Source organism: Podarcis filfolensis (assembly GCF_964270895.1).
Source record: "Podarcis filfolensis genome assembly, chromosome: 4".
Lineage (NCBI taxonomy): Eukaryota > Metazoa > Chordata > Lepidosauria > Squamata > Lacertidae > Podarcis > Podarcis filfolensis.
Window position 1 is genome coordinate 100,915,804 of NC_139607.1, and position 27,460 is coordinate 100,943,263.

Consider the following 27,460-nt stretch of genomic DNA (forward strand, 5'->3'; position numbering starts at 1 on the left):
AAAATCTAAAAACGATGGGGCTGGGTGAAAGGTTTAGAAAAGGTATAGAAGCTATCTATAATGAACAAAAAGCTAAGCTAATAATAAATAACTCAACATCAGAATTTTTTGACATATCTAAAGGGACTAGACAAGGCTGCCCCCTGTCTCCTCTGTTATTTATAACAGTACTTGAAGTACTTACTAAGAGACTGAGAGAGGCAGTGGAAGTGAAAGGGATTAAGGTAGGGATTAAAGAACATAAGATAAAAGCTTTCGCGGATGATATTGTATTAACTCTAGAAGACCCAAAAAATAGTATGAAAGAAGCCTTGCAAAAATTTGAAGAGTTTGGAGCGGTATCAGGCCTCAAGATTAATAAAAATAAGACTAAAATGTTGACTAAAAATCTAACTAAGGAAGATATTGTAGAACTAGAACAAAAGATGGGAATTATGACAGCAAAGAAAGTGAAATATCTTGGAGTGTGGATATCAGCGAAAAATATTAACCTATATAAGGATAATTATGAAGTCACTTGGAAGAATATTAAGAAAGATCTTGAAATCTGGGAGAGATTGAGGTTATCTTTTCTGGGGAGGATAGCAGTTATCAAAATGAACGTTCTCCCCAGAATGTTATTTTTGTTCCAAACCATTCCGGTACTAAAAGGTCTAAAGCAGTGTAAAGAGAGGCAAAGAGCCTTAGCAAGATACATCTGGCAAGGCAAAAGACCACGAATAAAAATGAAAATATTGGTGGACAAAAAAGAAAGAGGGGGATTCTCTCTACCGGATCTAAGTTTATATTATGAAGCGGCGTGTTTATTGTGGCTGAAGGATTGGATAAGATTGGAAAATAGGGACATCTTGGACTTGGAAGGTTTCGATAACAGGTACGGGTGGCACTCGTACCTGTGGTACGAAAAGGTGAAAGTTCATAGAGGCTTTCTAAATCATATTTTTAGGGGACCACTATTCCAAGTATGGGAAAGAAATAAAAATATATTGGAAAGGAAGACACCTTGGTGGATTTCACCAATAGAGGTGTTAACTATAAAAAAAATAAACATGGAAGGGAAGAATGCCACCTATGAAGAACTAACTTGGAAGACAGATAAAGGGATTAAACTTAGACCATATGAAGAGATCAAAAATTTATTTACAGGGTGGTTGCAATACCACCAAGTAAATGATCTGCTAAAAGAAGACAAAAAGAAAGTAGGATTTGAAGATAAAAAATCTAAATTTAATGTAGAAGTTATAGAAGGTAAGAACAAAACACTGTCAAGGATGTATGATATTTTGCTGGAGTGGTATACAAAAGATGAGGAGGTGAAGGAGGCTATGACTAAGTGGGCGATAGATATTGGATATAACATCGACTTTGAGAGGTGGTTGGAACTATGGAACAAGAATATGAGATTTACGGCATGCACGGCACTAAAGGAAAACCTGTGGAAAATGATCTACAGGTGGTATCATACACCAGTGAAATTAGCGAAGATTTATAAGTTGAAGGATAAAAGATGCTGGAAATGTAGAGAGGTAGAAGGTGACCTCTACCATATGTGGTGGTCGTGTTGCAAAGTGAGAGGCTTTTGGGAATTGGTTTATAATGAACTTAAAAAAATCTTGAAATATACATTTCCCAAAAAGCCAGAAGCTTTTTTGTTAGGAATGGTCGGTAAAGAAATTAAAAAAGAAGACAAGACCTTGTTTCTATATGCTACGACAGCTGCAAGAATTATGTTAGCACAAAATTGGAAATTAGAAGTAATACCTAACATAAGTGATTGGCAGGTTAAAATGATAAATTATGCTGAGCTTGACAGAATATCAGGAAGAGTAAGGGACCAAGACGAACAGAAATTTCATGATAATTGGAAGAAATATTTAATGTATATGGAATCTAAATCTCAGGTGACACTGGCGGGGTTGAAATAACTCTAACAGCGGGAAAGGCCTATGTAAAAGAGTTAAAAAGTACGCGACTATATAATTTATTCGATACTTACCAAAGGAGTGGAGGGAAGTCCAAGGCTCAGTTGAGACTAGTTCAGTTATGTATTTTATTTATGATTTGTGAAGTGGATATAATTTGTATAAGGTATGTGGTGGATTTTTTGTTTATGTTTTTCCTGGATATATGTGCAAATATGAATAAAAATTTATAATAAAAAAAAAAAGAGTAAGTTTAATTATGATGAAAGTGTGTATTGGCAATAAATAATATGAATTTGAAATATGGAATAGACGGGAGGTTGGGTCTTTAGTGTTAAGACCAATAGATGTTTTATTGTTTGCTAAGAAAATTATGTGTCTATGGTTATTTTTGTAATTTGTGTGTAATTTGGTATTTGTGTTTTTTTTCTCTTGTTGTATAAATAAAAAACTTTATTTTTTTTAAAAAAGGACACTACGTTGCTTGGTAGTGATGGCATGAAATACGCAAGTTTCTTTAATCGGAGAAGAATCAGAGAAGATTTACATCCTACTTGCATTACACCGACTGTGAAACACCCAGACAGTGTGATGATCTGGGGTTGTATGGCAGCAAAAGGTGTGGGCAGAATTTGCGTCATTAATGGGAATATAAATGCGGGAAAATGCATAAACGAAATACGTGAGCCCAAACTGAAGTGTTCCGCAGGTGATATTTTCCCAGATACCGAAGCATTTATATATTTTCAGCAGGATTCAGCTCTATGTCATGTTGCTGCTGTGTGCAAAAGGTACATTCAAGATAATGATATTTCACTGCTGGAATGGCCTGGGAATAATAATAATAATAATAATAATAATAATAATAATAATAAATTTTATTTATATCCCGCCCTCCCCAGCCGAAGCCGGGCTCAGGGCAGCTAACAACAATAAAACAGTACACCAGTACAACACTCTAAAATCATTCATTATAAAATTAATTCAAATCAAACCAATGGCAACCATTGGGCCAGAGCTCCGTGAAGATTGCCGAAGGAGGGAGTCAGGCTGTGCCCTGGCCAAAGGCCTGGTGGAACAGCTCTGTCTTGCAGGCCCTGCGGAAAGATGTCAAGTCCTGCAGGGCCCTAGTCTCTTGTGACCTAGTCTCTTCCACCAGATCGAAGCCACAGCCGAAAAAGCCCTGGCTCTAGTTGAAGCCAGCCTAACCTCTCTGTGGCCTGGGACCTTCAAGATGTTTTTATTTGAAGACCGTAAGTTTCTCTGTGGGACATACCAGGAGAGGCGGTCCCGTAGGTACGAGGGTCCTAGGCCGTATAGGGCTTTAAAGGTTAAAACCAGCACCTTAAACCTGATCCTGTACTCCACCGGGAGCCAGTGCAGCTGGTATAGCACCAGGTGAATGTGATCTCGCAGCGAGGACCCCGTAAGGAGTCTCGCCGCAGCATTCTGCACCCGCTGGAGTTTCTGGGTCAGTCGCAAGGGCAGCCCCACATAGAGTGAGTTACAATAATCCAGTCTGGAGGTGACCGTCGCGTGGATCACAGTGGCTAGGTCAGGGCGAGAGAGGTAAGGAGCCAACTGCTTAGCTTGGCAAAGATGGAAAAATGCCGCCTTTGTTATAGCTGCAATCTGCTCCTCCATGGAAAGGGAGGTGTCGAAGATTACACCCAAACTCTTAACAGACGGTGCTGGCACTAATTGCGCCCCCGCAAGAGATGGGAGTTGCCCCCCCAATCCCATATCGTTCCGTCCCAGCCACAGGACCTCTGTCTTCGAAGGATTTAGCTTCAACCGGCTCCCACGTAACCATTCAGCCACAGCTTCCAAACATCTGGTCAGTGTGTCTGGGGCCGAGTCAGGATGGCCATCCATCAACAGATAGAGTTGGGTGTCATCAGCATATTGATGGCATCCTGAATAGCCCACACTTTAGTCCATACTGAATAGCCCACACTTTAACCCAATCAGAAATCTTTGGAGCCGATTAAAGAAACTTGTTAGTCAGAAGCAACCCAGCAATAAAGCCCAATTAACAGAGGCCATTATTCAGTCTTGGTTTCCCATTATTACAGCTGCAGAACTAAAAACTTGGTTCACTTCATGGGAAGGCGTTGTAAGGCCGTAATTAAAGCTAAAGGTTACCAATGGTTACCAAAGGTTTCACATTTTTTCTTTATGACTGATGTTCTAATAAATACTCCTTCATAAAATTCATTGCATTACATTCTTCATTAAATTATCTTTCCATTGCTATATAATTTTATGGTACTACTCCACACAAAAGTGGTGTTATGAGCCATCAAACCTCAGAAATACACTTTTCACAAAAGGTTTCCAGATGCGCAGGGTATAAACAAAAATTATTATTATTACTACAGTGGTACCTTGATTTAAGAACAGTCCTGTTCTGGAAAGTTTGTAAACCGAGGTACCACTGTATCATCATCATCATCATCATCACCACCACCATCATCATCATCATCATCACCACCATCATCATCATCATCACCACTGCTACTTCTACCTGAAATTCAATAAGCCTAGCTCTTCTCTGGCATGGATTTTGTTTGGCCCAGTCATGGCATCCCCTCCATCTCCAATGTCAGTCGTCTCTTTGGTCAACCCAAGACTGACAGGAGCAAAAACAAAAACAGAAAACCTGAAGCTACTTATCTTTCCTAACAATTCTGAAGCTGACATTGAAGATGGCCTGGGCAGTTTAGACCAGCCCAATCGTGGTAGAAAAAGGAATAATCTGAGGAAGATTGTTCAAAGAGAAAACTGTAATTTATTGTTTATTGTGGGGGTGTTAGGTTCCCAGGTGTTATAGGGGCCACTATTGAGCTCTGTGAGAATATGTGAGGTTGGTCTATAGACATATTTTTTGAATTTCCAGGCAGATAGGACGATCCCACAGGGAGCCTTACCAAGAGAGGCCACGATCCCATGATTCTCCTCCATGACATCCTTATGCAGAGCTCTCTGGTCAGGATCCAGCAACGCCCACTCCTCGTCCGTGAAACGAACAGCGACATCTTCAAAGCACACTGGACCCTAAAAGAAAAAGGGAAATGTACTCCTCTGAGACAGCAGAAATATGATCTGCTACACAATGCTCTGTTGTTTCCTTCCTCTTAATTGCTGTGTTTTTTTTAAGTGATTCTTTTACTTCCCACTTTAATAATGGGAGCTTCTTTTAACAAAGGAATTCTTTTATTAGGCATTTATTTTATTGCCCCCTCTACTCTCCCCATGCACTGTTCTGGGGAGGGAAAGTCAAGGGGAGGAGTGCAGGGCAGTTCTCTTTGTGCTGCTGATGGGGCTGGCTAGGGGAATCCTGGCCACTGCTGGTTATGGTTTCTCCAAAGCTTAGAAGCCTATTTTAGCAGTCCATGGTCAATGTAGAAATAAAGCAGTAACTTCAAATGAATCCTGCTGGCAACATTCAGAAGACTGGTATGAGTTATCTGGGCAGGAAATCCCACAGTTCACAGCTGCAATTAACTCTTTATCAGCAAGAACACGATATTCACAGACTTGGCTGAGTTTCAGGCCTAATGAGAACAGCAGCTCATTCCCTGAGCCTCTTCTTCCACAAAAGCCGCTGCTGAGAGTAAAGGCCCCCGACTCCCGACAGCTTTCCAAGCCCCTCCTCTCTGGGGTTTCTGGCAAGGGATCAAATAGTGCACCATTGTGCAGCCTGCCTTTGCTCCTCCATTGCTCCATCCCTCGGCCTCTGTCCCCACAAGGCAGCTTCCTCTGACCTGATCTGGTTCCACAGCTGCTGCTTCCCTTCTGCTCCCATGAAAAGATGGACCAGGAGGTTTTGCCGGCATCATTCTGTCTCCTGCAAAAGAAAAAAAGGTAAGCAGGATGCCAGGAGTGCCTGCTTCTCTCACAGGTGAAATAGGGCATCTCTAACTTCAGATGGGCCTTTCATAATAATAATAATAATAATAATAATAATAATAATAATAATAATAATAATTTATACCCCGCCAATCTGGCTGAGTCTCCCCAATCACTCTGGGCGGCTTCCAATCAAGTGTTAAAAGCAGTACAGTGTTAAATATTAAAAACTTCCCTGAACAGGGCTGCCTTCAGATGTCTTTTAAAGAGAAGATAGCTGCTTATTTCCTTCACATCTGAAGGGAGGGTGTTCCACAGGGCGGGCGCCACTACCGAGAAGGCCCTCTGTCTGGTTCCCTGTACCCTCACTTCTCGCAATGAGGGAACTGCCAGAAGTGCCTCAGCGGCTGGACCTCAGTGTCCGGGCAGAACGATGGGGGTGGAGACGTCCTTCAGATATACTGGACCGAGGCCATTTAGGGCTTTAAAGGTCAGCACCAACACTTTGAATTGTGCTCAGAAACATACTGGGAGCCAATGCAGATCTCTCAGAACCGGTGTTATGTGATCTTGTCAGCCGCTCCCAGTCACCAGTCTAGCTGCCGCATTCTGGATTAACTGCAGTTTCCGGGTCACCTTCAAAGGTAGCCACACCTGCTGAGAGCATTTGGACGTTTGTGCCCATTTCATATGTTAGTTGTGCAGAAATACTTCTCCCTTCCTCTGCACGCTTGTTCCCAACTGTTCTCCCCAAAACAAGATGAAAAGAACCCTCAGATGAGTTGGAAAACCAACAGAACAAGACCAAACGGAGAAAACCCACCTTCCTCCTTACCCAGTGGCCTCTCTCTGGTGTCCAACGGAGGCCTCTCTGCCTCACAGGAATCCAGGTCCATTTCTACAAAATGATCCTTTCCCTGAAAAAGAAACAAGGATTCAAAACAGAGAATGAATGGCGAGAAAACTGTAAGGGTGTGAAATCTTATTCCATGGATGCCTCCCCAGGAAAAGGATGGGCTATCAGCAGATCATTATGGGATGTTCTCTGTCCTGTTTGGAGCCCCTTGGGAGTATCCAGAGGAAAGTCTCTCTCACCTGCTTTCTGTCCTCTGCCTGACTCAGGAGGAAACCTTCGGCCAGGGCCACCGCCTGGGAACTGGTCTCTGCTCCGCATTCCCTCATCCAGCTCTCCATCTCCGGTGGAAGGACAGCCAGGAACTGCTCCAAGATCACCAGGTCCAGCATCTCAGCTTTCGTGTGCCTTTCTGGCTTCAGCCACTGGTGGCAAAAGTGGTAGAGTCGGCTGCAAACCTCTCGGGGTCCTTTGGCCTCCTGGCAGCAGAACTGCCTCACCTGCTGGCTCTGCACCTCTGAGCGGAGGGTGTCCACCTCACCATGGATCTTCTGCACAGAGTTTTCCCAGAATCCCCCACTGCTCCCAGTTTGGATGGCATGGCCTCTTCCTGATTCAGGGCCAGCTGAGTCTTGCTCATCCATCTGTGCTCTCAGGAAGCCTCTGAGAGATCGGAAGGAACCTTTTGGTCTTCTGCCAAGTTCTGTCTGTCTGAATGAGAAGCTCTAGCAAATCCTACAAAGCAAATACATTGTTCTGTTACAGAATTTGTAGGTCAGAAGAAACAACAGAATCTGTAAGGAAGCATGGATGTGTCTTGCCAGGTACCAGGGCTGGATGGCACCACAGCCCAAACCATGAGATATCTTCTTTAAAAAGAGGAGAAGGAGGAGAAAGCAGCCTCCAGCCCTCCTAGAAGGAAGATTGCAATGCAAAATGTGGAAGCAACTGAAGGGATTTCTGTGAGGTGAATCAGCCTGGTTGCTCCTGCCTTCCAGTCAATGCATGAAGTCAGAACTGACTGACAAGGGAGTCATTTGTATCTTTTGAAAAATGGATGCTTGGCTCTAGTGGGGGTCCTCATCTGGGGGTCCTCAGGAGTTGCTCTCCCCCCACCCCCACTGCCCTGCTTCTGTCTCCTTTTCTTGCACTTGGACTCTCTGCCGCTCTCCAGGCAGACCCCTGGGGTGGGGTCTCTTTTTCTTTGCTGTGAGGGCCAAGTGGGCAGAGCCAAATACATCTCCCTTGAAATTTAGGCAGCTAATTTATTATTATTATTTTATTAGAGAGCTTAACCCCCCCACAGCCATGGATGCCCAGGTCCCTGGAGGCTCAGTGAGTAGCAGCGCCCATTTCCGGCTGCTTTGCCATCAACAATCCCTTTGGGGCAGAGAGGATGTGGTCCTGGGATGCCCTGCTCTGGGTGCGAGGGGATGGCTGCAGTGGCCTCCGTGGGGAGCTGCCCTGGGAGACACTGGGAAACTGGTCCCCAATGCAGCAGCCAGACTATGGGCTGGGATCCCTCTCTTTACTCCTCTCCTTTCTCTCCCACCTTTTCTTCCTCCCTCCCCGTGGTTTTTTTTTTTGGGGGGGGGCTAGTCCACCTCCTCGTCCAGCTTTGGAAAACCATTTGCAGATGTTTCCTCTGTTGTGCAATGACGCTGAGCGATGTCACACAGAGTTAAAGTCCCAGGGACTCCTTTGTTTGAAGAAGGGAGATTTCGGGGGAGTCGTTTGTTCTGAGGGGGGGGGGGGCGGAAGGCCAAATGAGTTTGGGATCCTCTGATCTGCAGGAAGGAGAGCGTGGCAGACCTGGCCCCCCCTGGCAGGACCCTCTCCTCCCTGACTTGGGGTCCCCCCCTGCAGGAGCACATCAGGCCCCCCAGCATCCTCCCCTGCTGCAGCCCTGGGACCCCCACCAGATCCCAGAGAGGAGAGGAGACTCACCAGATCCCTGGAGAGACACCGAAGCAGGGAAGGACTGGGGAGGGAGGGGCCTTGGCTCTGGAGGACCTGCCCCCCCCCCCGCTTCCTGTCCTCTCTAGGAAGGCATCTCGGTTCCCTTTAACCCTTGCCAAGCCGAGTCCCCCCAGCTGTTCCCTTCCTCCCTTTGCACAACCTGACCGACACGCTGCGCCCCTGAACAGATCCCGGCTCGCGAAGGGTCTCTCAATTCGGCTTGAATTTCTGGAGCGCAGAAAGGGGGGGGGAGTGGAGATCCAGAGACGGGGAGCAACTGGGGCGGAGTGTGGAGCCTGTGCAACTGCCTCCCCCCCCCAATCCGCTCCCTCCACCCTCCACTTTCCCTTCTGGCTGGACCAGAGCAGCTTCTCTTCCGGGGGCCACCCCCCTCTCCCCCCCCACACCCATAGATGGATTGGCATATTTATGGATCCGTTTTTAAGCCAATTTTTTGGGCAGGCGCCTATGCGCCTGGTCCACCTCCACCACCTTTCTTGCTGGATATGGCCCTGATCCCTGGGTGATCCAGTCCCACCCCCAGCAATGCAGGAATCTCAGCTAAAGCATCCATGGCAGATGGCCGTCCGATCTCTGCTTAGAAACCTCCAGGGAAGGAGTGTCCACCACCTCCCAAGGGAGACCTTCCCCCTGCCCAACTGCTCTTAGGTGTCCCTCAAGGCAGCGGGTCCTGAGTTCTAGCCCTGCTGAAACCATTGCACTGGCTGCCAAGGAGGAACCAAGCAAAGTTCAACATAAATAAATCCTATTCTCATCATAATTGAGTAATACTTTCTTATGCACGCTTATGCACGCAACAAAAGTGTTGTGACGTGGGGTTTGTGATTTCAGCTCTCTTGACATAATATGCTGGAGACAGTTCTGTAGTAACGCTTCTTTATTACAGCAAACAAGACTGAGAACTGAGGAGGGGAGAGCTACATTTATAGGGACAGGGAACTAGCTAGAAAGGATACATTTTGGAGGGAACAATATCAGGCAATCACAGTCCTGCCTTTTGGAGGAAACCAATAAGACAGAGGATCCAAATACAGCAGCTTAAATGAACCAATAGTAGCTGTACCCTCTGGAACCAAAAGGCAGTTACTTTACCCTAATGCAAATACAGACAACAATAATACAGATATAAAATCCTTTGACTCAATACACAACACCCCTCCCCCCCTAGTGAGCACTGCGGACGTAATCTCTCAGGTACTGTGGGGGCCTACAACTTCTACTTGATCTCCTGACAACAGGTGTTGCCGGTTCTGGATTGGATGTTACCTGTGGTTGGGGGGGTGCTATAGGGGTTTCGTCAGGAACAGATGGAGTCCCAGACATCGCAGGGTCCCCTACCTGTACCTCGTCCTCCTGAGGACTAGCAGACCCTGGTTCATTTGCTGAAGCCCCTGGTGACTGCACCTCTGGGCCATTTTCACTCTGGTCTTGCAGCTCTGCGTCGTTAGCCAGGGATGAATTATCTGACCCCTCCCTGCTGAGCGCCCGGCGCCTCAGCTGATCTATATGTCTCTTCCAAACTTGCCCATTTTTCAAGGTCACATAGTAGGACACTGGTCCACTAGTCCGGGTGACCACACCAGCCACCCACCGCGGACCTCGTGAATAGTTCCTCACCCAGACCAGATCTTCAGGGGCGAGATACCTTGTTGTGTCAGCCTCAGCCTGGGGGGTTTCTCTTGAATTACGGTTTGGCATTTTATCGGGGTGGACATAATCCAGCACCGTTACCAGTCTTCTACCCAAGAGCAGCTCAGCTGGCGACTTGCCTGTCGCAGTACACGGCGTCGCATGCTGCAAAAATAACATTCGCGCGATGCGAGCTGACCAGTTACCCTCCATTAAGCGCGCAATGGATTCTTTGGCTGTTCTTACCATGCGCTCAGCCTGCCCATTGGAGGATGGGTGAAAGGGCGCGGATGTGACCCCTCTTATGAAGTTATCAGCCAAGAATGCCCTGAATTCTTGGGATACAAAAGCTGCCCCATTATCTGATACAATGGTCTCAGGTAACCCGTGGGTTGCAAACAGCTGCCTCAACACCTTGATTACGGCAGCTGATGCCATGCTAGGGACCATCGCCACTTCTAACCATTTGGAATATGCATCGACAATAACCAAAAAGACCTTCCCCTGGAATGGCCCAGCAAAATCTAAGTGCAGCCGGCTCCAGGGAGATCTGGACTGCTCCCACCAGTGAACTGGTGCTCTGGCCACTTCTGGCCGCACCTCTTGGCATGCCTTGCATGTTCGTACCCATTGTTCTATGTTCTGGTCCATTCCAGGCCACCACACATAACATCGGGCTAGCGACTTCATCCTGACCGTTCCCGGGTGTCCCATGTGAAGCGTCTCAAGAACCCTGTTTCTCAGTGGTGCTGGGATGATCATCCTATCTCCCCACAGGAGACAACCCTTATGCATGGACAACTCGTGCTGCCTTGTCGCATAAGGCCTGAATTTGTCTTCATGCGGACCACCTGGCCACCCCCTCCCCACCCAAGTGAGCACACGGGAGAGAACAGCATCTTTCCTCGTTTTCTCAGCTATATCAGTAGCCGTTACAGGAGCCCCCGGAAGTGTTTCCAGCATCATTATGTGCTCCGCTGGAGCAGGATCCACATTGCTCCCGCCAGGAAGAGGCAATCGACTCAGCGCATCAGCGTGGCACAACCGTTTCCCCGGCACATGGGTCAAGGTGTACTGGAACCCGTTCAGGAATATAGACCAACGCAACATTCTGGGGGAGAGAATTTGTGGCGTTTGTTTGTTCGGGTTGAACAACCCTAACAGTGGTTTGTGGTCCGTTTCAATGGAGAAATGGCGACCATACACATAATCATGGAACTTTTTGATTCCTGCCACAATTGCAAGCGCCTCTTTGTCAATTTGAGCATAGTTGCGCTCCGTGGGCGACAACGTACGGGAATAGAAAGAGATGGGCTTTTCTGACCCATCCGGTTCCCTATGACTCAGCACCGCCCCCAGGCCGTATTGAGAGGCATCACATGCCAGGACCAGCGGCTTCGACTCATCGTAATGAGCAAGGACGCTCCTGCTACTCAGCATTCCTCGCAAGGAGTCAAAAGCCTTCTGCTGCCCCTGCCCCCATCGCCACACATTCTTTTTCTGCAACAGTCGATGTAATGGTTCAGCTACCGAAGCTTTGTGGGGTAAGAACGAATGATAAAAGTTAATAAGTCCCAGGAATGACTGCAACTCCGTCTTGTTCTGTGGTCGTGGTGCCTCGATGATGGCCTTAATCTTAGCATCTGTGGGGTGGATGCCTGATGCATCAATTTTAAACCCCAAGAAATCCACGGTTGGCACCCCAAAACTGCATTTTTCCTTTTTCAGTTGCAACCCCACCTCCTTGAACTTGAGCAACACTGCACGGACACGCGCAACCAGTTCCTGTGGGTCTTTTCCAGCAATCAAAACGTCATCAAAAAATGGCAAGACCCCCGGCAGACCTCTTAACAGGCGTTCCATGAGCCCTTGAAAAATCCCTGGGGCCACACAAACTCCAAATTGTAATCTGTTAACTCTGAACGCCCCTTTATGTGTGACAATAGTCTGTGCTTCCGCTGATTGTGGGGTTACTGGCAGCTGTTGGTAAGCTTGTGCCAGGTCAATTTTGGCGAACACCTTGCCCCCAGCCAGTTTAGCCAACAGATGTGATACGACTGGAATGGGGTATGAGTTTCCCCTGAGTGCCTTATTGATAGTACATTTGTAATCTGCACAGATCCTGACTTCCCCATTTGCTTTAAGGGGCGTGACAATTGGAGTCTCCCACTTAGCAGAGTCCACGGGTGAGAGAACTCCCTGCTTGACCAATTTATCCAGCTCTGCTTCGATCTTGGGTTGCAGTGCAAATGGCACTCGCCTTGGTTTGAGTCGGATTGGGGCCACCCCAGGGTCCAATTCGAAGTCAACTGGGGGCCCTTTATAACAACCCAGTTTTCCATTAAAGAGACCGGCAAATTCTTTGCATAATGCCTCGCTCATCTCAGGGCAGGTTTGGATTGAATTAAGCCCTGATATACTCAGTCCCAGGGCGGGGAACCAGTCAGTGCCCAGGAGACTGGGGCGACTGCCCTTCGCAATCACCAGTTTGAGTACCGCCTGTTTGTCCCGGAACTGTACTCTCACGGCACACATTCCCATGACATGGATGCGGCCCGCTGAGTATGACTGCAAGGTTGCCGGGAAGGGTTCCAGAGGGGGCAACTTACCCCTGGGGAAGAATGTCCTCGCGGTCTGGTCCGACACGATAGTGAATCCAGATCCGGAGTCCACCTCCATGTCGCACAGCTGACCCTCAATCTTCACCTTGACGTGTGCCTTGCCTTGCGCTGGAAACTGCACGACCCTCCCGTTGATCTCCGTTATGTAGTGGCAGTCCTTTAGAACATGGTTTGCCGTGGACGGTCTGCGATGCTCCAGTCTAGTTGCTCCTGTCGCTCCCAGCGCCGCCGATCTACAGACCCTGGCGATGTGACCTGTCTTCCCGCATGTCCGGCACATAGCATCCCGGAAACGACAACTCTTCCGCTCATGGTTTCCGCCACAACCAGGGCACCTGCCTCGGTGATCTTTGTGCACTGTGCAGGCCTGACGCACTGACTCGACCCCACGGACTGGGCTTTGGCTCGGAGTAGCCTCTAGCTCGTCCATGGCATGCGCAACTTCTATCTTAGGGGCCTTGCGACTGGCATCAAGCTCCTCTCTTTCATAATTCTCCGTGGCAGCGGCCTCCTTCAAGGCTGAAGCAAGGGTAACCTCTTCTTTAGCCACGATGCGTCTTCTGGCTTTCTTGCTGCTCAGACCACCGATAAACCGATCCAGGAGAGTCTCTTCCAGACATTGGAAGTTGCAGTGCTGAGCGAGCTTCCGCAGTTCAGCTAGGAATGCAGATACAGACTCCCCAGCACGCTGCTGCCTCTTATGAAACTCCAACCGCCGGGCCATCTTGGTCTCAGTAGGCGCCAAATGGCTTGTCAGGCAGGCAAGAATATCTTTGAGAGGTGTCTCACTTAGCTTCGCTGGAGCAAGCAATGCCTTGGCCAGCTTGAAGGTCTCAGGCCCACAGTAGCTCAGGAATGTGGCCCTTCTTTTGCTGGCATCGGTGATCCCTTGAGCCACTGCGAAGAACTCAAAGCGTTCGACGTAGTCTTCCCACGTGTGGGGCTCTGATGGCTGGAAGGGCTCCAATACCCTTGGACTCTCCATTGTCCTGTGGGCAGGGTCGTCTTCTCAGCCGGCCAGTGAGTCTTGTTCTTAGCTACAATCCGGACTCTGAGGCAGGGCTGCGTTTAACCGCTCCTCAGCATTCCGGATCCCATCCTCGTCGCCAGTTGTTGTGACGTGGGGTTTGTGATTTCAGCTCTCTTGACATAATATGCTGGAGACAGTTCTGTAGTAACGCTTCTTTATTACAGCGAACAAGACTGAGAACTGAGGAGGGGAGAGCTACATTTATAGGGACAGGGAACTAGCTAGAAAGGATACATTTTGGAGGGAACAATATCAGGCAATCACAGTCCTGCCTTTTGGAGGAAACCAATAAGACAGAGGATCCAAATACAGCAGCTTAAATGAACCAATAGTAGCTGTACCCTCTGGAACCAAAAGGCAGTTACTTTACCCTAATGCAAATACAGACAACAATAATACAGATATAAAATCCTTTGACTCAATACACAACACGAAGTATGCCATTGCATACTTTATGATACATATACATAAGCATCTCGCCACTCGCTCAGTCAGTCCCTGCGCCGTGCTGAGGTATAACACTACGTTTCCGAACACAATTCAAAGTGTTGGTGCTGACCTTTAAAGCCCTAAACGGCCTCGGCCCAGCATACCCAAAAGAGCGTCTCCACCCCCATTGTTCTGCATACATATGATAGCCATGTTCAAATATATAAAAGGATGTCACATAGAGGAGGGAGAAAGGTTGTTTTCTGCTGCTCCAGAGAAGCGGACACGGAGCAATGGATCCAAACTACAAGAAAGAATCATAGAATCATAGAGTTGGAAGAGACCACAAGGGCCATCGAGTCCAACCCTTCCCCAGGCTGCCAGCACCACAAGCGCCTGGGGGGGAAATAAAAATTTTTTCCTTTATTTCCCCCCCAAAAAACTTGATGCGTCCTATGGGCCGGTGCGTCCTATGGAGCGAAAAGTACGGTATTTCCCTGACCTCCTCACACCTCCCTTTTTTGTATTCTAAGTCACTTATCCATTTCAGCAAATCCTTTCCCTCTTTTCAAATTTTTGTCCTGTAAATTTATCTTGAAATTTATATAACCTTACTTTCCCTCCTTTCACCTATTAACAGTCTATTTTTCCTAAATCTTTGTAGCATTTCTGCTAAAATCACATAAATTCATTCCAACATCATTCTAACATTCATTAATCTTGCAATGTTTCTGTAAATAGTCTTTGAATTTCTTCCAATCTTCCTCCACCGACTCTTCTCCCTGGTCACGGATTCTGCCAGTCATTTCCGCCAGTTCCATGTAGTCCATCACCTTCATCTGCCATTTTTCCAGGGTGGGTAGATCTTGTGTCTTCCAATGCTTTGCAATAAGTATTCTTGCTGCTGTTGTAGCATACATAAAGAAAGTTCTATCCTTCTTTGGCACCAATTGGCCGACCATGCCCAGGAGAAAGGCCTCTGGTTTCTTCAGAAAGGTATATTTAAATACCTTTTTCATTTCGTTATAGATCATCTCCCAGAAAGCCTTAATCCTTGGGCATGTCCACCAAAGGTGAAAGAATGTACCTTCAGTTTCTTTACATTTCCAACATTTATTATCGGGCAAATGATAAATTTTCGCAAGCTTGACTGGTGTCATGTACCACCTGTATATCATTTTCATTATATTCTCTCTTAAGGCATTACATGCCATGAACTTCATACCTGTGGTCCATAACTGTTCCCAGTCAGCCATCATAATGCTGTGTCCAACATCTTGTGCCCATTTAATCATAGCAGATTTCACCGTTTCATCCTGAGTGTTCCATTTCAACAGCAAGTTATACATTCTTGACAAATTCTTAGTTTTGGAATCTAACAGTTCTGTTTCCAGTTTTGATTTTTCCACCTGGAAGCCAATTTTTTTATCCAAATTATATGCCTCCATTATCTGATAATAGTGAAGCTAATCTCGCACTCTATTTTTTAATTTTTCAAAACTCTGCAGTTTTAATCTGTCTCCCTCTTGTTCCAAAATTTCCCAATATTTCGGCCATTTGGCCTCCATATTGAGCTTTTTCTGAGCCTTCGCTTCCATTGGTGACAGCCACCTTGGGGTTTTATTTTCAAGCAAATCCTTATATCTTATCCAAACATTAAACAGTGCTTTTCTGACAATATGGTTTTTAAACGCTTTGTGTGCTTTGACCTTATCATACCACAAATATGCATGCCACCCAAAAATGTTGTTAAAACCTTCTAAATCCAACACATCAGTGTTCTCAAGAAGCATCCATTCTCTCAGCCAGCAAAAAGCGGCTGATTCATAATAAAGTTTTAAGTCTGGCAGGGCAAATCCACCTCTTTCCTTAGCGTCAGTTAATATCTTAAATTTTATTCGAGGTTTCTTGCCCTGCCAGACAAATCTAGAGATATCTCTCTACCACTTCTTGAAACACTCCATTTTATCCAAAATTTGCAATGTTTGAAACAAAAACAACATCCTTGGCAATACATTCATCTTTATCGCAGCAATTCGGCCTAGCAATGATAGCTTCAGGTTTGACCATATTTCTAAATCTTTTTTCACTTCCATCCAACATTTTTCATAGTTATCCTTAAACAGATTCACATTCTTGGCAGTCATGTTATTTTTTTTAATTTTTTTTGCAGTTGCTTTTTTTTTATAAGATATTTATTGAGGTTTTACAAAAAGAAAAGTTTACAAAAATAAAACAAAAAGTCGTGTAATAAAAAAGGATACAAAAAGATACATAAAAAGGAAAAAATAAAAATAAAAATACAGAATTCAAAAGACAAATAGATACAAAAAAATAAATAAAAGCAAATCCATTTTTGTAACTTTAAATTCATTTAACTTGTTTCCTTGACTCCCTCACACCTCCCCTTTTTGTATTCCCATTTAAATAATCAAATCAGCAAATCCTTACCCTCTTTCATTTATCTTAACTCTATATCTTAACATATTATAACTCTATATTTTCATCCATTTATCAAATCATTTTTGCATATTCTTATTAACTTTTTGTTGCTAAATACCACTTATTTCCAATCCAAACATCATTTTAACATTCATTAATTTTACAATATTTCTGAAGGTAGTCTTTAAATTTCTTCCAGTCTTCCTCCACCAACTCTTCTCCCAAGTCTCGGATTCTGCCAGTCATTTCCGCCAATTCCATATAGTCCATCACCTTCATCTGCCAGTCTTCCAAGGTGGGTAGCTCTTGTGTCTTCCAATACTTTGCAATAAGTATTCTTGCTGCTGTTGTTGCATACCTTGGCAGTCATGTTAACCCCTAGGTATTTCACTTTCTTGACCAATGTTAGCCCTGTCTCCTTCTGAAACCTTTCTCTCTCCATCACTGTTAAATTTTTCTCTAAGACTTTAGTTTTCATCTTATTCAACTTAAATCCCGCTACTTGTCCAAATTCTTGAATCAGTTCCAGTACTCTTTTAGTACTAGATTCTGGCTCCTGTAATGTCAATACCAAATCATCAGCAAATGCTTTCAGTTTGTACTGTTTAGCTCCAACTTGTATACCTTTAACTGTTTGGTCCCTTCTAATCATGTTTAAAAGAACCTCCAGGACCGATATGAAAAGCAATGGAGAGATTGGGCAACCTTGTTGTGTTCCTTTCTCTATCTTGAATTCTTCCGTCACTACATTGTTCACAATTAATTTAGCCTTTTGTTCTGAATAAATTGCCCCTATACCATTTTCAAAACCTTGACCAACCCCCACCCCCTGTAAGTTTTTCTTCATAAAACTCCAAGAAATATTGTCAAAGGCTTTCTCCGCGTCCACAAATATCAAAACTGCTTTAGTATTAATATTCACTTGTAACTTTTCTAGCATATTAATTATGTTCCTCGTATTGTCAGACAAGTGTCTGCCCGGGAGAAAACCAGCTTGGTCTTTATGAATTTCTTCTACTAATACCTTTTTTAGTCTCTTAGCCAAAATGTCTGCAAAAATTTTATAATCCACATTAAGCAGAGATATGGGGCGGTAATTCTTAAGCTGTGTCTTCTCAGACTCTGTTTTCGGTATAAGTGTAATATAAGCTTCCTTCCACGACTCTGGTGCCTTTTCCCCTTCCAATATTCCATTACACACTTCCTTTAAAGGCTGTATTATCCATTCTTTCAAAGATCTGTAGTATCTTGAAGTCAAACCGTCCGGTCCTGGGGATTTACCCAATTGCATATTCTGGATGGCCCCTTCTATCTCTTGCTCCGTTATTTTGTAATTCAACATTAGCTTATTTTCTTGAGAGATTTTTTGTAATCCATTTGTTTTCAAAAAACCATCAATATCCATTTGTTTCTGAGTTTCCTGTGTATATAGTTGTTTAAAATACCTCTGAAAACACTTTCTAATCTCCACTGGATTCTGTATATTTTTCCCTTCTACTTCCAAATTTGTAATAGTGTTAGGTTTCTGTCTTTTTTTCATTTGCCAAGCCAGTAGTTTTCCACATTTGTTTGCTGATTCAAATGACTTTTGTCTCATCATTTTCCATTCTATTTCCTGATTTATCATTTTCATATATTGTACTTGATGTAACTTTATCTCTTTCAAAATCTCCTGCGATTTTGGCTTCGCTCTCAGTTTCTTCTCTCCTTCCTTTATTTTCTCCAAGATCTTATCTTTTTTCTCATTTTGGACTCTCTTTTGGATCGCATTCTGTTGTATCAAAAATCCTCTCATGACCGCTTTACTTGCGTCCCAAATTACTCTTTTTTCTACAGTGGTATTCATATTTATCTCAAAATAGTCTCTCAGAGTTTTTTGGGCCTTCTTAGTCACTTCTTCGTTCCTAAACAATGTGTCATTCATCCTCCATCTGAAGGAACCAGTTGATGTTAATTTCAATTCCGTCTTTACAGCATTATGGTCGGAGCACATTTTAGGGCAGATTTCCACCTTTCTAGTCTTCCTAAAATAATTGGTTAGCTGCGTGGTTAACTCCGAACTCAACTTCACGCTTCAAGCCAAAAGACAACCCTTCCCCGTCCCCGGGCAAAACCCCTGGCCTTTCATTGGTAGAACCGCCACCACTCTGGTGGCGTTTACCTAATAATAATAATAATAAATTTCGTGACAGCAGCCACGAAATTAAAAGACGCCTGCTCCTTGGGAGAAAGGCGATGGCAAACCTAGACAGCATCTTAAAAAGTAGAGACATCACCTTGCCAACAAAGGTCCGTATAGTTTAAGCCATGGTTTTCCCAGTAGTGATGTATGGAAGTGAGAGCTGGACCACAAAGAAGGCTGATCGCCGAAGAACTGATGCTTTTGAATTATGGTGCTGGAGGAGACTCTTGAGAGTCCCATGGACTGCAAGAAGATCAAACGCATCCATTCTTAAGGAAATCAGCCCTGAGTGCTCACTGGAAGGACAGATCCTGAAGCTGAGGCTCCAGTACTTTGGCCACCTCATGAGAAGAGAAGACTCCCTGGAAAAGACCCTGATGTTGGGAAAGATGGAGGGCACAAGGAGAAGGGGATGACAGAGGATGAGATGGTTGGACAGTGTTCTCGAAGCTACAAACATAGAATCATAGAATCATAGAGTTGGAAGAGACCACAAGGGCCATCGAGTCCAACCCCCTGCCAAGCAGGAAACACCATCAGAGCACTCCTGACATATGGTTGTCAAGCCTCTGCTTAAAGACCTCCAAAGAAGGAGACTCCACCACACTCCTTGGCAGCAAATTCCACTGTCGAACAGCTCTTACTGTCAGGAAGTTCTTCCTAATGTTTAGGTGGAATCTTCTTTCTTGTAGTTTGGATCCATTGCTCCGTGTCCGCATCTCTGGAGGAGCAGAAAACAACCTTTCTCCCTCCTCTATGTGACATCCTTTTATATATTTGAACATGGCTATCATATCACCCCCTAACCTCCTCTTCTCCAGGCTAAACATGCCCAGCTCCCTTAGCCGTTCCTCATAAGGCATCGTTTCCAGGCCTTTGACCATTTTGGTTGCCCTCCTCAGGACACGTTCCAGTTTGTCAGTGTCCTTCTTGAACTGTGGTGCCCAGAACTGGACACAGTACTCCAGGTGAGGTCTGACCAGAGCAGAATACAGTGGCACTATTACTTCCCTTGATCTAGATGCTATACTCCTATTGATGCAGCCCAGAATTGCATTGGCTTTTTTAGCTGCCGCGTCACACTGTAGGCTCATGTCAAGTTTGTGGTCAACCAAGACTCCTAGATCTCCATGAGTCTGACCAAACTGCGGGAGGCAGTGAAAGACAGGAGTGCCTGGCGTGCTCTGGTCCATGGGGTCACAAAGAGTCGGACACAACTAAACTACTAAAGAACAACAACAACAAGAACTAATAATAATAATAATTTATTTGTACCCCGCCCATCTGGCTGGGTTTCCCCAGCCACTCTAAGCGGTTTCCACAGCAACCAAAAATACACAAAAATGTCACACATTAAAAACTTCCCTTAACAGGGCTGCCTTAAGATGTCTTCTGAATGTCAGGTAGTTGTTTATCGCTTTGACATCTGATGGGAGGGCGTTCCACAGGGCGGGGGCCACTACCGAGAAGGCCCTCTGCCTGGTTCCCTGTAGCTTTGCTTCTCGCAATGAGGGAACCGCCTAAAGGCCCTTGGAGCTGGACCTCAGCGCAGGGACTGACTGAGCGAGTGGCGAGATGCTTTCAGCCTCGAACACTTGGCAGGTTCTGAAATGGTCTTGCAGGCCAGATTCACGACCCTGGAGGGCTGGATTCGGCCCGCGGGACATAGTTTGAGGACCCCTGGTCTACACTGACTGGCAGCAGCTCCCCAGAGTTTCAGGCAGGGATTTTGTCCAGCCCTGGCAGGAGATGTCAGGGGTTGACCCTGGGACATTCTGCATGCCAAGCAGATGCTCTAGGGCTCCCCATATTTCCCTGCACTTACAACGTTATACTATTAGCAACCGTGGAGATTCCACCTGCCTCTTTTGAAAGGAGAACACTCACCTGACCAATAATAATAATAATAATAATAATAATAATAATAATTTATACCCCAGCCATCTGGCTGGGTTCCCCAGCCACTCTGGGCGGCTTGCAACAAAATAGTAAAATACAATAGTCCATCAAATATTAAAAGCTTCCCTAAACATAATAACAACAACCATCCATTTTCAGTCCTTTGAATTAGCAATTGAGCATTTCTGGAAAGGGAAATGGCATACTTTTGTTGCGTGCATAAGCGTGCATAAGAAAGTATTACTCATTTATGATGAGAATGGGATTTATTTATTTTGAACTTCGCTGGGTTCCTCCTTGACAGCCAGTGTGATTGTTTATGCAGGGCTAGAACTCAGGACCCGCTGCCTTGAGGGGCACCTAAGAGCAGTTGGGCAGGGGGAAGGTCTCCCTTGGGAGGTGGTGGACTCTCCTTCCTTGGAGGTTTCTAAGCAGAGATCGGACGGCCATCTGCCATGGATGCTTTAGCTGAGATTCCTGCATTGCTCGGGGTGGGACTGGATGACCCAGGGATCAGGGCCGTATCCAGCAAGAGAGGTGGTGGAGGTGGACCAGGCGCATAGGCGCCTGCCCAAAAAATTGGCTTTAAAATGGATCCATAAATATGCCAATCCATCTATGGGTGTGGGGGGGGGAGGGGGGGTGGCCCCCGGAAGAGAAGCTGCTCTGGTCCAGCCAGGAGGGAAAGTGGAGGGTGGAGGGAGCACATTGGGGGGGGGAGGCAGTTGCACAGGCTCCACACTCCGCCCCAGTTGCTCCCCGTCTCTGGATCTCCACTCCCCCCCCCTTTCTGCGCTCCAGAAATTCAAGCCGAATTGAGAGACCCTTCGCGAGCCGGGATCTGTTCAGGGGCGCAGCGTGTCGGTCAGGTTGTGCAAAGGGAGGAAGGGAAGAGCTGGGGGGACTCGGCTTGGCAAGGGTTAAAGGGAACCGAGCTGCCTTCCTAGAGAGGACAGGAAGCGGGGGGGGGGGCAGGTCCTCCAGAGCCAAGGCCCCTCCCTCCCCAGTCCTTTTCTTCCTTGGGTGTCTCTCCAGGGATCTGGTGAGTCTCCTCTCCGTCTGGGATCTGGTGGGGGTCCCAGGGCTGCAGCAGGGGAGGATGCTGGGGGGCCTGATCTGGTCCTGCAGGGGGGGACCCCAAGTCAGGGAGGAGAGGGTCAGGGGTGCAAAGACCCCCCCATATGCTCCTGCTACCCAGAGGAGGAAGGAGCCGCGGGGCTGAGAGCCAGAGCTTTTTGCCAGACTCCCCAGGAGGAAGGTCAGGGAAGGAGAGAGCGCGTGGCGGGAAGAGGGGGGGGACCCCAAGTCAGGGAGGAGAGGGTCCTGCCAGGGGGGGCCCAGGTCTGCCACGCTCTCCTTCCTGGAGATCAGAGGATCCCAAACTCATTTGGCCTTCCGCCCCCCCCCCCCTCAGAACAAACGACTCCCCCGAAATCTCCCTTCTTCAAATAAAGGAGTCCCTGGGACTTTAACTCTGTGTGACGTCGCTCAGCGTCATTGCACAACAGAGGAAACATGTGCAAATGGTTTTCCAAAGCTGGACGAGGAGGTGGACTAGCCCCCCCCCCAAAAAAAAAAACCACGGGGAGGGAGGAAGGAAAGGTGGGAGAGAAAGGCCAGGAATAAAGAGAGGGATCCCAGCCCAGAGTCTGGCTGCTGCATTGGGGACCAGTTTCCCAGTGTCTCCCAGGGCAGCTCCCCACGGAGGCCACTGCAGCAATCCCCTCGCACCCAGAGCATGGCATCCCGGGACCACATCCTCTCTGCCCCAAAGGGATTGTTGATGGCAAAGCAGCCGGAAATGGGCGCTGCTACTCACTGAGCCTCCAGGGACCTGGGCATCCATGGCTGTGGGGGGGTTAAGCTCTCTAATAAAATAATAATAATAAATTAGCTGCCTAAATTTCAAGGGAGATGTATTTGGCTCTGCCCACTTGGCCCTCACAGCAAAGAAAAAGAGACCCCACCCCAGGGGTCTGCCTGGAGAGTGGCAGAGAGTCCAAGTGCAAGAAAAGGAGACAGAAGCAGGGCAGTGGGGGTGGGGGGAGAGCAACTCCTGAGGACCCCCAGATGAGGACCCCCACTAGAGCCAAGCATCCATTTTTCAAAAGATACAAATGACTCCCTTGTCAGTCAGTTCTGACTTCATGCATTGACTGGAAGGCAGGAGCAACCAGGCTGATTCACCTCACAGAAATCCCTTCAGTTGCTTCCACATTTTGCATTGCAATCTTCCTTCTAGGAGGGCTAGAGGCTGCTTTCTCCTTCTCCTTCTCCTCTTTTTAAAGAAGATATCTCATGGTTTGGGCTGTGGTGCCATCCAGCCCTGGTACCTGGCAAGACACATCCATGCTTCCTTACAGATTCTGTTGTTTCTTCTGACCTACAGATTCTGTAACAGAACAATGTATTTGCTTTGTAGGATTTGCTAGAGCTTCTCATTCAGACAGACAGAACTTGGCAGAAGACCAAAAGGTTCCTTCCGATCTCTCAGAGGCTTCCTGAGAGCACAGATGGATGAGCAAAACTCAGCTGGCCCTGAATCAGGAAGAGGCCATGCCATCCAAACTGGGAGCAGTGGGGGATTCTGGGAAAACTCTGTGCAGAAGATCCATGGTGAGGTGGACACCCTCCGCTCAGAGGTGCAGAGCCAGCAGGTGAGGCAGTTCTGCTGCCAGGAGGCCAAAGGACCCCGAGAGGTTTGCAGCCGACTCTACCACCTTTGCCACCAGTGGCTGAAGCCAGAAAGGCACACGAAAGCTGAGATGCTGGACCTGGTGATCTTGGAGCAGTTCCTGGCTGTCCTTCCACCGGAGATGGAGAGCTGGCTGAGGGAATGTGGAGCGGAGACCAGTTCCCAGGCAGTGGCCCTGGCCGAAGGTTTCCTCCTGAGTCAGGCAGAGGAGAGAAAGCAGGTGAGAGAGACTTTCCTCTGGATACTCCCAAGGGGCTCCAAACAGGACAGAGAACATCCCATAATGATCTGCTGATGGCCCATCCTTTTCCTGGGAAGGCATCCATGGAATAAGATTTCACACCCTTACAGTTTTCTCGCCATTCATTCTCTGTTTTGAATCCTTGTTTCTTTTTCAGGGAAAGGATCATTTTGTAGAAATGGACCTGGATTCCTGTGAGGCAGAGAGGCCTCCGTTGGACACCAGAGAGAGGCCACTGGGTAAGGAGGAAGGTGGGTTTTCTCCGTTTGGTCTTGTTCTGTTGGTTTTCCAACTCATCTGAGGGTTCTTTTCATCTTGTTTTGGGGAGAACAGTTGGGAACAAGCGTGCAGAGGAAGGGAGAAGTATTTCTGCACAACTAACATATGAAATGGGCACAAACGTCCAAATGCTCTCAGCAGGTGTGGCTACCTTTGAAGGTGACCCGGAAACTGCAATTAATCCAGAATGCGGCAGCTAGACTGGTGACTGGGAGCGGCTGACAAGATCACATAACACCGGTTCTGAGAGATCTGCATTGGTTCCCAGTATGTTTCTGAGCACAATTCAAAGTGTTGGTGCTGACCTTTAAAGCCCTAAATGGCCTCGGTCCAGTATATCTGAAGGACGTCTCCACCCCCATCGTTCTGCCCGGACACTGAGGTCCAGCCGCTGAGGCACTTCTGGCAGTTCCCTCATTGCGAGAAGTGAGGGTACAGGGAACCAGACAGAGGGCCTTCTCGGTAGTGGCGCCCGCCCTGTGGAACACCCTCCCTTCAGATGTGAAGGAAATAAGCAGCTATCTTCTCTTTAAAAGACATCTGAAGGCAGCCCTGTTCAGGGAAGTTTTTAATATTTAACACTGTACTGCTTTTAACACTTGATTGGAAGCCGCCCAGAGTGATTGGGGAGACTCAGCCAGATTGGCGGGGTATAAATTATTATTATTATTATTATTATTATTATGAAAGGCCCATCTGAAGTTAGAGATGCCCTATTTCACCTGTGAGAGAAGCAGGCACTCCTGGCGTCCTGCTTACCTTTTTTTCTTTTGCAGGTGACAGAATGATGCCGGCAAAACCTCCTGGTCCATCTTTTCATGGGAGCAGAAGGGAAGCAGCAGCTGTGGAACCAGATCAGGTCAGAGGAAGCTGCCTTGTGGGGACAGAGGCCGAGGGATGGAGCAATGGAGGAGCAAAGGCAGGCTGCACAATGGTGCACTATTTGATCCCTTGCCAGAAACCCCAGAGAGGAGGGGAGTTAGAAAGCTGTCGGGAGTCGGGGGCCTTCACTCTCAGCAGCGGCTTTTGTGGAAGAAGAGGCTCAGGGAATGAGCTGCTGTTCTCATTAGGCCTGAAACTCAGCCAAGTCTGTGAATATCGTGTTCTTGCTGATAAAGAGTTAATTGCAGCTGTGAACTGTGGGATTTCCTGCCCAGATAACTCATACCAGTCTTCTGAATGTTGCCAGCAGGATTCATTTGAAGTTACTGCTTTATTTCTACATTGACCATGGACTGCTAAAATAGGCTTCTAAGCTTTGGAGAAACCATAACCAGCAGTGGCCAGGATTCCCTTAGCCAGCCCCATCAGCAGCACAAAGAGAACTGCCCTGCACTCCTCCCCTTGACTTTCCCTCCCCAGAACAGTGCATGGGGAGAGTAGAGGGGGCAATAAAATAAATGCCTAATAAAAGAATTCCTTTGTTAAAAGAAGCTCCCATTATTAAAGTGGGAAGTAAAAGAATCACTTAAAAAAAACACAGCAATTAAGAGGAAGGAAACAACAGAGCATTGTGTAGCAGATCATATTTCTGCTGTCTCAGAGGAGTACATTTCCCTTTTTCTTTTAGGGTCCAGTGTGCTTTGAAGATGTCGCTGTTCGTTTCACGGACGAGGAGTGGGCGTTGCTGGATCCTGACCAGAGAGCTCTGCATAAGGATGTCATGGAGGAGAATCGTGGGATCGTGGCCTCTCTTGGTAAGGCTCCCTGTGGGATCGTCCTATCTGCCTGGAAATTCAAAAAATATGTCTATAGACCAACCTCACATATTCTCACAGAGCTCAATAGTGGCCCCTATAACACCCGGGAACCTAACACCCCCACAATAAACAATAAATTACAGTTTTCTCTTTGAACAATCTTCCTCAGATTATTCCTTTTTCTACCACGATTGGGCTGGTCTCAACTGCCCAGGCCATCTTCAATGTCAGCTTCAGAATTGTTAGGAAAGATAAGTAGCTTCAGGTTTTCTGTTTTTGTTTTTGCTCCTGTCAGTCTTGGGTTGACCAAAGAGACGACTGACATTGGAGATGGAGGGGATGCCATGACTGGGCCAAACAAAATTCATCCCAGAGAAGAGCTAGGCTTATTGAATTTCAGGTAGAAGTAGCAGTGGTGGTGATGATGATGATGATGATGATGATACAGTGGTATCTCGGTTTACAAACTTTCCAGAACAGGACTGTTCTTAAATCAAGGTACCACTGTAGTAATAATAATAATTTTTGTTTATACCCTGCGCATCTGGAAACCTTTTGTGAAAAGTGTATTTCTGAGGTTTGATGGCTCATAACACCACTTTTGTGTGGAGTAATACCATAAAATTATATAGCAATGGAAAGATAATTTAATGAAGAATGTAATGCAATGAATTTTATGAAGGAGTATTTATTAGAACAGCAGTCATAAAGAAAAAATGTGAAACCTTTGGTAACCATTGGTAACCTTTAGCTTTAATTACGGCCTTACAACGCCTTCCCATGAAGTGAACCAAGTTTTTAGTTCTGCAGCTGTAATAATGGGAAACCAAGACTGAATAATGGCCTCTGTTAATTGGGCTTTATTGCTGGGTTGCTTCTGACTAACAAGTTTCTTTAGTCGGCTCCAAAGATTTCTGATTGGGTTAAAGTGTGGGCTATTCAGTATGGACTAAAGTGTGGGCTATTCAGGATGCCATCAATATGCTGATGACACCCAACTCTATCTGTTGATGGATGGCCATCCTGACTCGGCCCCAGACACACTGACCAGATGTTTGGAAGCTGTGGCTGGATGGTTACGTGGGAGCCGGTTGAAGCTAAATCCTTCGAAGACAGAGGTCCTGTGGCTGGGACGGGACGATATGGGATTGGGGGGGCAACTCCCATCTCTTGCGGGGGCGCAATTAGTGCCAGCACCGTCTGTTAAGAGTTTGGGTGTAATCTTCGACACCTCCCTCTCCATAGAGGCGCAGATTACAGCTATAACAAAGGCGGTATTTTTCCATGTTTGCCAAGCTAAGCAGTTGGCTCCTTACCTCTCTCGCCCTGACCTAACCACTGTGATCCACGCGACGGTCACCTCCAGACTGGATTATTGTAACTCACTCTACGTGGGGCTGCCCTTGAGACTGACCCAGAAACTCCAGCGGGTGCAGAATGCCGCGGCGAGACTCCTTACGGGGTCTTCGCTGCGAGATCACATTCATCTGGTGCTATACCAGCTGCACTGGCTCCCAGTGGAGTACAGGATCAGGTTTAAGGTGCTGGTTTTAACCTTTAAAGCCCTATATGGCCTAGGACCCTCGTACCTACGGGACCGCCTCTCCTGGTATGTTCCACAGAGAAACTTACGGTCTTCAAATAAAAACATCTTGAAGGTCCCAAGCCACAGAGAGTTTAGGCTGGCTTCAACTAGAGCCAGGGCT

General features: G+C 46.6%; 3 protein-coding genes across 4 annotated transcripts in view; 1 reads left to right on the forward strand and 2 right to left on the reverse strand.

Moving 5' to 3' along the window:
- Positions 1 to 27,460, reverse strand: part of LOC310760701 (uncharacterized protein) — a 174,342-nt gene that overhangs the window by 65,487 nt on the left and 81,395 nt on the right. The window lies entirely within an intron of this gene.
- LOC310760732 (uncharacterized protein) overlaps positions 1 to 27,460 on the reverse strand; it is a 67,323-nt gene that overhangs the window by 8,845 nt on the left and 31,018 nt on the right. The window lies entirely within an intron of this gene.
- The window catches only part of LOC310760729 (zinc finger protein with KRAB and SCAN domains 3-like), a 97,432-nt gene continuing 92,889 nt past the window's right edge, over positions 22,918 to 27,460 (forward strand). For both annotated transcript variants that reach the window (XM_083609809.1, XM_083609808.1), the window contains exons 1-4: positions 22,918 to 23,754; positions 23,933 to 24,014; positions 24,831 to 24,913; positions 25,625 to 25,751. In XM_083609809.1, coding sequence (XP_083465935.1) covers positions 23,353 to 23,754; positions 23,933 to 24,014; positions 24,831 to 24,913; positions 25,625 to 25,751 — 694 coding nt within the window. In that variant the 5' untranslated portion in view covers positions 22,918 to 23,352. The remainder of the gene's footprint in view (positions 23,755 to 23,932; positions 24,015 to 24,830; positions 24,914 to 25,624; positions 25,752 to 27,460) is intronic.